The sequence below is a fragment of the Rhinichthys klamathensis genome, unplaced genomic scaffold (assembly GCF_029890125.1).
Source record: "Rhinichthys klamathensis goyatoka isolate OS25496 unplaced genomic scaffold, OSU_Roscu_1.1 h1tg000049l_1, whole genome shotgun sequence".
NCBI classification, from domain to species: domain Eukaryota; kingdom Metazoa; phylum Chordata; class Actinopteri; order Cypriniformes; family Leuciscidae; genus Rhinichthys; species Rhinichthys klamathensis.
In genome coordinates, this window is record NW_026606595.1 from 357,501 (window position 1) to 372,108 (window position 14,608).

The 14,608-nt window shown below is 44.1% G+C and overlaps 1 protein-coding gene across 1 annotated transcript; it reads left to right on the plus strand.

Annotated features, from left to right (window-relative positions):
- Window positions 1–5,070: 5,070 nt before the first annotated feature.
- LOC130082690 (putative E3 ubiquitin-protein ligase UBR7) lies at window positions 5,071–14,363 on the plus strand. Its single transcript, XM_056247547.1, has 10 exons — window positions 5,071–5,172; window positions 8,257–8,390; window positions 8,504–8,564; window positions 10,768–10,863; window positions 10,936–10,989; window positions 11,727–11,832; window positions 11,930–12,456; window positions 12,552–12,747; window positions 14,085–14,146; window positions 14,218–14,363. Exons 1-10 carry the CDS (start codon window positions 5,086–5,088, stop codon window positions 14,287–14,289), a joined length of 1,395 nt encoding a protein of 464 aa, XP_056103522.1. The 5' UTR covers window positions 5,071–5,085; the 3' UTR covers window positions 14,290–14,363.
- Window positions 14,364–14,608: the final 245 nt, after the last annotated feature.

Here is a 14,608-nt window from a genome sequence, read left to right on the forward strand (position 1 = left end):
AGAGGAGAGGTAACGTTGGGGGGGAGGTCGAGTCAAGGAAGTAAACGTAGTTTGGAAGAGAACAGTTCAGATGAAGGAAATGAGTTTGTGCGGAAAAGGGTTGTGAGAGAGGATTTGAAAATAATCCTCAAATTTAGAAAGGAAGACGAGAATGTTGATTTAAGTCCGATAGCGGTGTCTAGGGAAATAAAAAAGAAAATAGGAGATGTGGAAATGGCAAAGATTTTGAGAGATGGAAGCTTGTTGGTCATAAGTAAAACGGAGGAACAGAAAAATAGAGCCTTGGAAATTGAAAGTGTTTGCAGGAACATTATTATTGAGAGAAAGGTGTTGAGTGAGACTAGAGTAACAAGGGGAGTGATAACAGGGATTCCTGTAGATGAAGACTTGGAGAAACTCAAGCGGAGTATTAGTGGAGGCGAGGTGAGTAGAATAAAGAGACTGTTGAGAACAATAAATGGTGAAAGGGTAGATAGCTTATCTGTTCTTCTGGAATTCCAGGAGTCCTTACTTCCAGAAAGGGTGAGAGTAGGATGCATGAGCTTTCTAGTTAGGCCGTATATTCCTCCACCGCTACGATGTTACAAATGTCAGAGGTATGGACATATAGCAGCAGTTTGCAAAGGGAAGCAGAGGTGTCCCAAATGCGGAGGTGAGCATAGAGTGGAAGAATGTAAGGAAAATGTGCAGGATAAGTGTTGTAATTGTGGTGGCCAACACAGAGTAACATATGGTGGATGTGAAGTCAGGAAAAGAGCTGTGGAAATACAGCAGATTAAAACAGTAAACAACATAAGTTATTCAGAGGCAGTGAAGAAAGTACAAGGACAAAGGGGAAGGGTTGATATTGACATTGCTGCCCAGGGGTCGAGAATAGATGCAGGTCAAACAGAGAAAACAAAAACAGAATTGACAGTTGAGAAGATTATTTTGTTTGTGGCCTATGTGATCAATTGTACCGATCAGGTTAAACACAAAACAGAGAAAATTAAAATAATAGTTAAGGGGGCGGAGAAGTTTCTGGGTACAAAAGAAGTATCTTGGGAGCAGATCAAAACAAGACTTGAAGCGGATGGGAAAGTGGGTGGCCCAGGTGATAAGACAAGCTGATTATTGTACAATGGAATGCAAGAAGTTTAATAGCGAATGGTCAGGAATTTAAGGGATTTATTAAAGAGTTAAAAAATAAACCAGAAATTATATGTGTTCAAGAGACATGGCTTAAATTAGAATTGGAGTTTGTTATTAAAGGATATGATAGCATTCGTAGAGATAGAGGGGAGGGTAGTGGAGGAGGATGTATAATATTTATAAAACAAGGAATGCAATATAGAGTTTTGGGGAAAGGAAAAGAGTTGGAATATTTAATAATTGAAGTATGGACCAGAGAAGGAAATTTTTAAGTTGTTAACTTTTATAATCCATGTAATAAGTTGTCGTTAGAATTGCTGGATGAAATGATGATACAGTTAGTAGGGAAGGTGATTTGCTGTGGAGATTTTAATGCCCATAGCACATTATGGGATAAATATAATGATACTAATGGAATGGTGATTGAAGAGATAATGGAGATGACAAATTTAGTGTGTTTAAATGATGGAAGTGGTACAAGAATTAATATCAGAACTGGTACAGAATCAGCAATAGATCTTACATTAGTGTCAGATTCATTAGCAGGCGTTTGCACATGGGAAGTGGTTAGAGGAACGACAGTAGGAAGTGACCATTATCCTATTATAATAGTAGTAGGATTGAGTCTAGAGGAATTTGATACAGTAGGATTGCAGAAATGGTCTTTCAATAGTGCTGAGTGGGATACATTTAGGAATATTAGTGATCAAGAAATGGGAAAAATGTATAGAAATAAAGATGTTGATAATTTAAATGTTTCTTTTTGTAAAGTTGTTGTAGAGGCTGCAGAGAAATCAATAAAGAAGAGGGCAGGTAAGTGCAAAAGTAAGAGTGTACCATGGTGGACAAAGGAATGTAAAAGAGTGATACAATTTCGAAATAAAGCTTTTAAAATGTTAAAACGGAATCATTGTTTTAATAATCTTATTGAATATAAAAAGTTGCAAGCAAATGTAAGGAGAGTCATAAAAAGTGCAAAGAAAGAATATTGGAGGAAATTTTGTTCCTCAATAGGAAGGGAGACAGAAATTGGTAAAGTTTGGGGGATGATAAAAAGAATGAATGGGATAAAAAGAGAATATGGATATCCAGTCTTAAATGATGGAGGAAAAATAGGAGTGAGAGATGAGGAGAAAGCAGAGATGCTGGCTAAAGCATTTGTAACAGTTCACAGTTCAAATAATATTAGTGAAGAGGGGAAAAGAGGGAGGGAAACTACAGTAAGGGAGAATAAAGAAGTACAGCAAGAAGAAAATTTGAATGACCTACTAAACAAACTATTTACAATGATAGAACTAAAACATGCTCTCCAGAAAAATAAGATGTCAGCACCAGGAAGTGATCAGATTTGTTACATAATGATAAACCAGCTCAGTGAAAATTCAAAGGAGGTATTACTAGAACTATATAATAAAGTGTGGGAGGACGGAAAACTGCCACAGAGCTGGAAGGAAGCTGTGGTAGTGCCAATACGCAAGCCAGGAAAAGATTGTACAAACCCGGGGAATTATAGACCAATTGCTTTGACTTCTAACATATGCAAAATAATGGAGAAAATGATAAAGGAAAGGTTAACGTACTATATGGAAAAGAACGGATATATAGCCAAATATCAAAGTGGCTTTAGGAAAGGAAGAAATACAATGGATCCAGCTGTATGTTTAGAGCATGAAATTAGAAAAGCACAAGTAAACAAAGAAAGTGTAGTGGCTGTCTTCTTTGACATAGAGAAGGCCTATGATATGATGTGGAGAGAAGGTTTGTTAATTAGAATATGTAAATTAGGTATCAAAGGAAGAATGTATAGATGGATTAAGGACTTTTTACAAGGAAGATTGATACAAGTTAGAATAGGGGAGAGTTATTCAAGGAAATATATTGTTGAAAATGGAACACCTCAAGGGAGTATAATAAGTCCTTTATTATTCTCCATATTAATAAATGATATGTACAGTGAAATAGAGAATGGGATGGGATTTTCACTTTTTGCGGATGATGGGGCGATTTGGAAGAGGGGAAGAAATCTGAAATTTAATATTAAAAAGCTACAGAAGCTATTACGAAAATAGAAGAGTGGTCATATAAATGGGGGTTTAAGTTTTCAGTAGATAAGACAAAGATAATGTTATTTACAAAGAAAAGAATATGTTCTGAGGCAAAACTAAAGTTATATAATCAAGAATTGGAAAGAGTGAAGTGTTTTAAGTTTTTGGGGATATGGTTTGATGAGGGAATAACATGGGATGTACATATCCAGAAAGTAATTGAAAAATGTAGGAAGGTGTTAAATGTTATGAGGTGTTTGGTGGGAAGTGATGGGAGCTGACAGAACAGCACTGAAGGCAATTTATTGTGGATTAATTAGATCAGTATTAGATTATGGATGTGTGGTGTATGGATCGGCATCAAGCACATCTCTTAAAAAACTAGATACCATTCAGTTTCAGGCTTTGAGATTATGTACAGGGGCTTTTAAAACAACACCAACGGCAGCACTGCAGGTGGAAATGGGAGAAATGCCACTCGAGTTGAGACGAATACAGCTATCTCTGAATTACTGGGTTAATATAAAGGGCCATAATGAAGATCACCCAGCACAAATCACTTTAAAATCTTGTTGGGAAAAGGAGAAGAGGGAGACAAAAAGCTTTGGGTGGACAGTTATACAAAAAGCAACAGAGTTAAAATTAACGGAATTAAAAATCAGTCCTACAGTACCATTACCGATAGTACCACCTTGGATATTACCAGAAGTAAAAGTAGATCTAGTATTATTAGGAAAGAAGAACAAAGACATGGGGTTAATTTTTGACTCGTATGCTGTACAGGAATATATTGATAATTATTATAGTTATATTCAGATTTATACAGATGCATCAAAGAGTTTAGATAATAGGGTAGGAGTAGCTTTTTTTGTTCCAGAGTTTCATATTTCAACAGCGAAGAGGATAAGTGATAATGTTCAGTATACACAGGAGAAATGTTAGCAATTCTGTCAGCAGTTCAGTGGATAGAGGAAGAAAGACCATTGAGAACTATTATTTGTTCAGATTCTGCATCATCATTAGTCAGTTTACAGAGCAGTCATTCAGATAGTAGAGCCCATATATTGATAGAAATTCATCAAGCATTATGATGGGTATTACAGTTATATTTGTGTGGGTACCAGCACATATTGGAATTAAAGGAAACGAAAAGGCAGATAAGGCTGCAAAGGAGGCCACAAAAAGAGAAGACATTGATGTAGAAGTTAACATCAGTAAGATGGAAATGAAGAGCATTATTAAACAGAGTTTGAAGAAAAGGTGGCAAAAGCAATGGGAAGAAGAGAGAAAAGGACGATGGTTTTACAAAATTCAGAGGAAAGTGGGGGAAATGAGATGTACAGGAAGGAAAAGGAGAGATGAGACAATTAGACTTAGGTTTGGACATACAGGACTAAATAGCACTTTATTTAAAATAGGTAAACATAACACCGGCAGATGTGAATACTGTGAACAACAAGAGACAATAGAACATGTCATGATAGACTGTAAAAAATATGAGGGAAAAAGGAGGGAAATGATCCAAAATTTGAAAAAGGAAAGAGTACGGTATGATTTAGTAGAAATTCTTAGGAAAAATTCTAAAGAAAAGTGTTATGGAATTGTTTTTCATTATTTTAGAATAATTAATATGATTGAGAGGATTTAAATTATTATTATTATTATTTTTTTTTTTATATATAAGTAATAGTCATTCAGTACCACACTCCATACCAGTAGGTGGCAGTAATGCACCATTTCATTGTGTGCCAACCGCCATAAAACTCGAATAGAAGAAGAAGAAGAAGAAGGGTCGGCGTGATTGTAACCACGTGATTTCTAACAGCGTGCGCGCTGTGTTTGCGTGTTGTCCTGTGTGTGTTGTGTTTGTTTCTGCTGTGTTGTGTTGTGTTGTGTTGTGTTGTGTGTGATGATGGATCAGTGCGCAGTTGACGAGCTGTACGAGGCGTTCGCTGTTCTGGCTGGAAGTGACCCTGATCACTGCTCTTACCCAAAGGTAACACACTACCTGTGTGTGTGTGTGTGTGTGTGTGTGTGTGTGTGTGTGTGTGTGTGTGTGTGTGTGTGTGTGTGTGTGTGTGTGTGTGTGTGTGTGTGTGTGTGTGTGTGTGTGTGTATGCATGCGCATGCGCGCGAGACCCTGATCACTGCTCTTACCCAAAGGTAACACACTAACGTTACCTCTCTCTCTCTGTGTGTGTGTATGCTGTGTTTCAGGTGTGTGTGTGTTTGTTGTGTTTCAAGTGTTTGTTTGTTGTGGTTCAGGTGTGTGTGTGTGTGTTGTGGTTCAGGTGTGTGTTGTGGTTCAGGTGTGTGTTGTGGTTCAGGTGTGTGTGTGTGTGTGTGTGTGCTTGTTGTGGTTCAGGTGTGTGTGCTTGTTGTGGTTCAGGTGTGTGTGCTTGTTGTGGTTCAGGTGTGTGTGTGTGTGTGTGTGTGTTTGCTGTGTTTCAAGTGTGTTTGTTGTGGTTCAGGTGTGTGTGTGTGTGTGTGTTTGCTGTGTTTCAGGTGTGTGTGTGCTTGTTGTGTTTCAAGTGTGTGTTTGTTGTGGTTCAGGTGTGTGTTTGTTGTTGTGGTTTGGCTTTTCAGTCTCTGCGTTTGTTGTGGCTCAGGTGTGTGTTTGTTGTGTTTCAGGTGTGTGTGTGTTTGTTGTGTTTCAAGTGTGTGTTTGTTGTATTTCAGGTGTGTGTGTGTGTTTGTTGTGTTTCAAGTGTGTTTTGTGTTTCAGGTGTGTGCTTGTTGTGTTGCAGGTGTGTGTGTGTGTGTTTGTTGTGTTTCAAGTGTGTGTTTGTTGTATTTCAGGTGTGTGTGTGTTTGTTGTGTTTCAAGTGTGTTTTGTGTTTCAGGTGTGTGTTTGTTGTGTTTCAGGTGTGTGTGTGTGTGTGTGTGTGTTTGTTGTGTTTCAAGTGTGTGTTTGTTGTGTTTCAAGTGTGTGTTTGTTGTATTTCAGGTGTGTGTGTGTTTGTTGTGTTTCAAGTGTGTTTTGTGTTTCAGGTGTGTGTTTGTTGTGTTTCAGGTGTGTGTTTGTTGTGTTTCAGGTGTGTGTGTCTGTTTGTTGTGTTTCAGGTGTGTGTGTGTGTGACATCACCCGTAGTGTTTCTGAAGAGTGTTTCTGAAGCCCAAAGTGGGCGGAGCCGGCCGTCGCCATCTTGGCAGCGTCACTCGCGGATAACACACTATGGGCAGAGACCACGCCCCCTAGCTCGACGTGATGGCGTTAGCTCAGGCTGAGGAGCTAATGCTACATGCTTCTGGCAGTGCCGCCGCTAGTGCTGTGATGGCAAGTTCAGCGGCGGGATTAGCTGAGGTGACGTGATGCTAGCAGACAAACGGCTAGTAGTGACAGCAGCCGCAATCCACCTGTCACTGAAGTGGCCACGCCCTTAATTATGCAGAACTTTAAGGCTTAATATAATTTAAACGGATGAGTTACAAAAAAATTCACCCCCCTCACAGTCGCCATGAAGGGCAACATTAGCGATATAGACCCAAACCACTTTTAGCTCCAGACTGTAAACATGTGTTTTTCTGCTGTAAAGTTGGGCGTTTTAACATGCGGGTCTATGGGACTGAGTCTCTTCTGCAGCCGGCCTCTAGTGGCCAGTGGAGGAACTGCAGTTTCAGTCTCTGCCGTGTTGGCTTTAAAAGAGAGACGGGAGGTTGCCGCTCGGTGAAAACACAGTTTGAACATTAACACTGCACTGCGCTTACATACAGGTTAACACAGTCTCATCCCAAGACGTCATATGACTGACGCTTTTGACCATTCGTCAACATCCGACGTTTTAGGGTACCCTTTAGCGTCAGTTAGATGACGATCCTAGGGCGTCATATGTCTGACGCTTTACCTTTAGCGTCAGTTAGATGCCGCGGGTAGGTTTAGGTCTGGGGTAGGGTTAGGATTTCATAGCGTCATATACTGACGTTAAAGGGTACCCTAAAACGTCGGATGTTGACGAATGGTCAAAAGCGTCAGTCATATGATGTCTTGGGATGAGACTGGGCTGTACAGGTACATAAGAAGCTTAAATAATGATTAAATGGAAATGTCTTGCACCTAAAAGTGAAATAAAAAATGTACTTAAATAAAGATTAATGAAATGTATTGTATTTAAAAGTAAAAAAAAAAAAGTACTGTACTTGATAGATGTTTTAACACCGCTGCAAGAGAAACCCGAGACGGGCAGTGGAGCTAATCCACCAGAAAGCCTGAGAACACACGATGCCGTTAGTTGAGCTATATGGGGCCGCCATGCTAGTTTGTGCCGCTGTTCAGAGAATCGGATCTGTTGGATTCATCACACGTGAACTCATCACTTCTCCCGAAATACATGAAAGTAAGCGGGCGGTGAACCGGGAGAAGAATGGAGGAAACTTTAAAGTTACTTACGCAATGTGTGTCTGATATGAATAAAACATGTCGTCTAATTATAATGGAAAGGATTATTATTGCCGCAGACATCAGTGTGTAACTCTAAATGTATTGTTTTTTTAAATTACTTATGTGAATTTAAATGTCGAAAACCTAAAATAAACATTATGTGGTTGAAATAGTTAATATAAATGGTGTCCGTCTCTGGCTCAGTGCCAGCCGACGCGCGAAAGCACATTTGAATTTAGCATTTCAGGTGTGTGTTTGTGGTGTTCAGGTGTGTGTTTGTTGTGTTTCAGGTGTGTGTTTCAGGTGTGTGTGTGTTGTGTTTTGGGTGTGTGTTTATTGTGTTTGTGTTTCAGGTGTGTGTTTATTGTGTTTGTGTTTCAGGTGTGTGTTTATTGTGTTTGTGTTTCAGGTGTGTGTTTATTGTGTGTGTGTTTCAGGTGTGTGTTTGTTGTGTTTCAGGTGTGTGTGTGTTGTGTTTTGGGTGTGTGTTTATTGTGTATGTGTTTCAGGTGTGTGTTTATTGTGTTTGTGTTTCAGGTGTGTGTTTGTTGTGTTTCAGGTGTGTGTTTGTGGTGTTTCGGGTTCAGGTGTGTGTGTAGTGTTTGTGGTGTTCATGTGTGTTTGTGTTGTGTTTCGGGTTCAGGTGTGTGTTTTGTTCAGGTATGCGTTTGTGTTGTTCATATGTGTGTTTGTGTGTTGCAGGGCTACATGAAGAGGCAGGCAGTGTTTGCGTGTAACACGTGTGTTCAGGAAGGCATGGATCCGGCCGGTGTGTGTCTGGCGTGTGCGAACGCGTGTCATGATGGTCATGATGTGTGTGAACTTTACACTAAAAGGTCTGAAGAGATTCATCGCTCGTCTCAAACTCTCTAGAGTATCTGAGCAGAAAACATTCACTCACTGACATTTTACTGTGTGGTTGTGTGTGTGTTTGTTTGTTTTGTCACAGGAATTTTCGTTGTGATTGTGGCAATGAGAAATTTCATGGCTTCCAATGCAGACTTCATACGGTGAGTGTTCTGAAGCAGACCCGATGTCTGTCCTCGTAATCAGTAGCTCAGATCATCATGAATAGCCGCCTTTCCACCGGAATTACACGGAACAGTTTGTCCCAGGAGCTGTTTCCCCCAGACCTGTTGCTGTCTGCGTTTCCACCGCGTCCGAAAGTGAAGATAAGGCAACTCAGTCCGGTGATGTAGGACTGTGCGCGACTTTACAGTTCCCGTTGGATTTCATCCTCTGAATTTAAGCTTAACTAAGCCTGAACCTCGTCATCGGTTCATCAGTTGTATTTTTTAAACTCCATTGTTGATTTGAATAGCAAACAACTGTTACTGCACGCACCACAATAGATGGTGGTTGAAATAAAATGCTGCGTGAAGTCAACCAATCAAAATGCAGCAGGAACTCAACCAATCAGCGTGTTCAGCGTCCCACCCCTGAAAGTTCCTGAACTTTGAAAAAGTACTACCTCGCAAGTAGGGACTTTCTGAGGGACAAATATTTACCCGGAACTTCATTTAGACCCTGATTCCTGCGGTGGAAACACACCGAGTCCCACCCCAAAGTCCCTAGTTCCTGGGGAAAGTTCCTGCGGTGGAAACACACCGAGTCCCGCCCCAAAGTCCCTCGTTCCTGGGTAAAGTCCCTGCGGTGGAAACACACCGAGTCCCACCCCAAAGTCCCTAGTTCCTGGGGAAAGTTCCTGCGGTGGAAACACACCGAGTCCCACCCCAAAGTCCCTAGTTCCTGGGGGAAGTTCCTGTGGTGGAAACACACCGAGTCCCACCCCAAAGTCCCTAGTTCCTGGGGAAAGTTCCTGTGGTGGAAACACACCGAGTCCCACCCCAAAGTCCCTAGTTCCTGGGGAAAGTTCCTGCGGTGGAAACACACCGAGTCCCACCCCAAAGTCCCTAGTTCCTGGGGGAAGTTCCTGTGGTGGAAACACACCGAGTCCCACCCCAAAGTCCCTAGTTCCTGGGGAAAGTTCCTGCGGTGGAAACACACCGAGTCCCACTCCAAAGTCCCTAGTTCCTGGGGAAAGTTCCTGCGGTGGAAACACACCGAGTCCCACCCCAAAGTCCCTCGTTCCTGGGGGAAGTTCCTGTGGTGGAAACACACCGAGTCCCACCCCAAAGTCCCTAGTTCCTGGGGAAAGTTCCTGCGGTGGAAACACACCGAGTCCCACCCCAAAGTCCCTAGTTCCTGGGGAAAGTTCCTGCGGTGGAAACACACCGAGTCCCACCCCAAAGTCCCTAGTTCCTGCGGTGGAAACACACCGAGTCCCACCCCAAAGTCCCTAGTTCCTGCGGTGGAAACACACCGAGTCCCACCCCAAAGTCCCTAGTTCCTGGGGAAAGTTCCTGCGGTGGAAACATACCGAGTCCCACCCCAAAGTCCCTAGTTCCTGGGGAAAGTTCCTGCGGTGGAAACACACCGAGTCCCACCCCAAAGTCCCTAGTTCCTGGGGAAAGTTCCTGCGGTGGAAACACACCGAGTCCCACCCCAAAGTCCCTAGTTCCTGGGGAAAGTTCCTGCGGTGGAAACACACCGAGTCCCACCCCAAAGTCCCTAGTTCCTGGGGGAAGTTCCTGTGGTGGAAACACACCGAGTCCCACCCCAAAGTCCCTAGTTCCTGGGGGAAGTTCCTGTGGTGGAAACACACCGAGTCCCACCCCAAAGTCCCTCGTTCCTGGGGAAAGTTCCTGCGGTGGAAACACACCGAGTCCCACCCCAAAGTCCCTAGTTCCTGGGGAAAGTTCCTGTGGTGGAAACACACTGACTCCCACCCCAAAGTCCCTAGTTCCTGGGGAAAGTTCCTGTGGTGGAAACACACCGAGTCCCACCCCAAAGTCCCTCGTTCCTGGGGAAAGTTCCTGCGGTGGAAACACACCGAGTCCCACCCCAAAGTCCCTAGTTCCTGCGGTGGAAACACACCGAGTCCCACCCCAAAGTCCCTAGTTTCTGGGGAAAGTTCCTGTGGTGGAAACACACCGAGTCCCACCCCAAAGTCCCTAGTTTCTGGAGAAACGCGGCTTATGTTATTCGACTTCGGTGAAATAGAAAGCGTTTCTAAAACAGAATCGTTGCGGGATTTTTTTGGACAAAATCCCTGATTAACGTGGAAAACGCAGCTTTTCTTGAGTGTCACATGACGTCTGGTCGGCTGTGTGTGTGTTCAGATCTGATGTTGTTCTGTCATCTGATGCTCAGGGAAAAGAAGGGCGAAACCTGAAGAACTCATACAATCACAACTACTTTGGGCGCTACTGCTCGTGTGACCGGCCGTATCCGGATGAAGACGACCAGGTGTGTGGCGCTCCTCTTCCTCACTGAGGGATGAAGCTGCAGGGGATTATGAGCTGTTTCTACTTTCTCCAGGTGAACGAGGAGATGATCCAGTGTGTGGTGTGTGAGGACTGGTTCCACGAGAAGGTGAACTCACACACACTGTTATTCCTCTCTCCCTCTCATCCTCAGGGGCCGGTTGCACCAGCTGGACGTAAAGAAGTTGGATGTAAGCTCTACGCTGGACTTCGTTACGTCCAGCTTTCCGATGAATATTTACACCTGTTGCACAGTCTGAAACTACGACTAGCATAGACGATGCTCGTACACGCTGACTTGTTGTACCGCACTGATTGTTTATTGGCTCCAACGAATAGAGGACACAACACGACTGCTGAGCCGAGGAAAAGCTAATTAAATTACTCCGATTGTGAAACAAGAAAAATGATTGAGCTATTCAGTAATATGCATAGTTTGGTATGCGAGCATTGGCATAAAACCGAAGAGAAATTAGCACCTGCAGTGTTGAGGACAGCGCTCCGTTCCTGTCTGTTACATGTTGTAACTGCGGTGATAACTCCATTTAATTCTAACAATTCAACCCTACTGAAATGAAAACGTTCAATAAATGATGTCTCCATGTATATCTGTAGGATTGATGCGGTCTCTCATTACTCTTTCACGCCGGAAAGCCCGCTGATCGTGTAGCCTGTATACCAGACGGGTCCTACCTTTGACTAGGTGTTAGATTTAGTCTCAAATGTGCGCTACGCCCAGATGGTGCAACAGGGATTAATTCTACACAGGAAGCTTAGTCTTACAACCGTGTGTACGTCCACTGTTGCAACCGGCCTCTGGTGTTAAAGTGTGTCCTGATTTTTCAGCATCTGGATTCTCCAGTGGCTGGCGGAGAGGTGCTGACGGAGATGATCTGTGTGAGCTGCATGGAGCGGGCGCCGTTCCTCTGGGCGTACGCGGCTCGATTAGCAGGTCTGGAGGAGGTTCGCTCCTGAAGAAACATGGGCCGCAGGGTCTGTTCTGCAGTCACTGCGCTGTTGTAAACGGGATCTGTTGTGATCTCCTCCAGGTTCTACTCTGAATAAACAAGGCATCTGTGAAGAGCAGGTGAGCACTGATCAGACGTCAGGTGACCAGCAGTCGGATGCTGCTGGAGCCGCGGGTCAAGGTGATTCAGGGACGGCTCCTGTGGATCAGCAGATCTCAGACGGCAGCGGATGCGTGTGGAAGGAGCTGAAGGCCGGAGCCGCGGGTAGAGGTGATTCAGGGACGGCTCCTGCGGATCAGCAGATCTCAGACGGCAGCGGATGCGTGTGGAAGGAGCTGAAGGCCGGAGCCGCGGGTAGAGGTGATTCAGGGATGGCTCCTGTGGATCAGCAGATCTCAGACGGCAGCGGATGCGTGTGGAAGGAGCTGAAGGCCGGAGCCGCGGGTAGAGGTGATTCAGGGACGGCTCCTGCGGATCAGCAGATCTCAGACGGCAGCGGATGCGTGTGGAAGGAGCTGAAGGCCGGAGCCGCGGTGTGTGTGAGGGAAGCTCCGGTGTTCTGGCCGTATCACTGGAGAGAGAAACTCTGCCGCTGCACCGACTGCAAGGTGTCGTTCACAAGCTTAATTCAGTGAATCACTGTTACAGAGATCTGTTTCTGTAATATTTTAACTGTTTTTAATGTTCTATATATTGTGTGTAGAGAATGTATGTAGAGACGGGTGTTCCTTTCCTGCTGGACAAGTCGGACACGCTGCTCGCATACGAGGAGAGAGCCAAAACTGAAGCGCTGAGGAGCGATGACCTGCTGCTGTCCTGCCTGACCTCTGTGACCCCTCTGACCTCTGTGACCCCTCTGACCTCTCTGACCCATGTGCAGCAGCTCGAGGTCATTTACCGTAAGTGCGGCTCTGTCATTGAAATGCTCTCTGAGGACGTCAGACCTCATTCATGAATATTACAGAAAACACAAACATTCACTGATGCTCAATAAGAAAACACACTAACAGCCGGGGGGTGTAAACTTTTGAACAGGATGAATAGTATAAATTATGTATATAATTATAATCTGTATAGATTCTGTATAATTTTTTAATCATCGCAATTTATCTGATATTATCTCATTTTGTCTGTCACTTTGATCTGACATCGCTAGCTTTAATCTAAATCGCTATCGCTCGCACAAAGCGCATTTTGCTAGCCAGTTATTCTGCCATCCGTGTTTGGCGTCTTTTTTTCTCTTGCGCCTTTTATGAGTCCAAACACCTGTGGTGAGTAGATCAGTCAACAAACACTGCGAGTAATGTCTTCTCCTGTTATTGTCACTTGCACGTCGTGTCACATGTATAGCATAGCCTTCTCTGTCAGCACTGAGGCTTTACATGTGATAAATGCAGAGAAACAGTCAGGCTGACGGAGAAGATTTCAGAACTAGAGACACGCATCCAAACCTTAAAGGGTTAGTTCACCCAAAAACCTTAAAGGGTTAGTTCACCCAAAAATGATGTCATTAATGACTCTCCCTCATGTCGCTCCAAGCCCGTCAGACCTCCGTTCATCTCCGGGACACAGTTTAAGATATTTTAGATTTAGTCCGAGAGCTTTCTGTCCCTCCATTGTAAATGTGTGTACGGTATACTGTCCTTGTCCAGAAAGGAGATAAAGACATCATCAAAGTAGTCCATGTGACATCAGTGGGTTAGTTAGAGTGTGTAGAAGCATCGAAAATACATTTTGGTCCAAAAATAACAAAAACTACGCCTTTATTCAGCATTGTATTGTGTTCCGGTTCTGTTGTGGATCCGCGTTCAGTGCCGCTGCTGACGTGTGTCTGGTGTGTGTGTGTGTGTGTGTGTGTGTGTGTGTGTGTGTGTGTGTGTTCCGGTTCTGTTGTGGATCCGCTTTCAGTGCCGCTGCTAAGACGTAAGACGCTGCTGACGTGTGTCTGGTGTGTGTGTGTGTGTGTCTGGTGTGTGTGTGTGTGTCTGGTGTGTGTGTGTGTGTGTGTGTGTGTGTGTGAGAGTGTGTGTGTGTGTGTGTGAGAGTGTGTGTGTGTCTGGTGTGTGTGTGTCTGGTGTGTGTGTGTGTGTGTGTGTCTGGTGTGTGTCTGGTGTGTGTCTGGTGTGTGTGTGTGAGGCTGTGTGTGTGTGTGTGTGTGTGTGTGTGTGAGTGTGTGATAGACAGGATCTGTTATAGTGCCTTTGGCTGAGATGTGTCTTCTCTCTCCTGTGTCCAGAGGTCAGTGAGCTGAAGGAGGAGCTGAGGGAGTTCCTGCAACAGTCGTCGGACCAGAGGAAGGTAAAGAGGGGAACCGGTCACTGAGATGGTCAGGAGTAAAGCTCAGTGTTCATGATCTCTGTGTGTTTCAGGAGGTGACACCGGAGCGCTTGCGGGACTTCCTAGAGGAACTGCAGGCCAGAAAGAGGAGGCGGTTAAACTGAACCAATCAGCAGCGCTTCTGGCAATATCATGAGCCTTAACATCCACTTTAATAAAGTTCCAGAGCAAAAACTATCACTTGTGTACAAATACTTCTTAATGCTTTATAATTAGAGATGCACCGATGGATCGGCTGTGACCGGAATCGGCCGATTTTCACGTGATCGGCGACCGGCCGGTCAGTCTGACATGCCGATTTTATGCTGGTCAAACGCACTGGGGCGCCGCATGATTAACATCGCGCAACATCAGCATCACGTGCACACGGAACACACATGTAGGAAACCTCGTGAATTACGGCCGTTTCACACCGCAAGCGTG

Bases quoted from the DNA above. Each gene is read 5' to 3' on its own strand.
- LOC130082690 (XM_056247547.1), top strand. From the start codon at position 5,086: ATGATGGATCAGTGCGCAGTTGACGAGCTGTACGAGGCGTTCGCTGTT. The intron at 8,565-10,767 runs GTGAGTGTTCTG...TCTGATGCTCAG, and splicing joins TCCAATGCAGACTTCATACG to GGAAAAGAAGGGCGAAACCT. The intron at 11,833-11,929 runs GTCTGGAGGAGG...GATCTCCTCCAG, and splicing joins GTACGCGGCTCGATTAGCAG to GTTCTACTCTGAATAAACAA.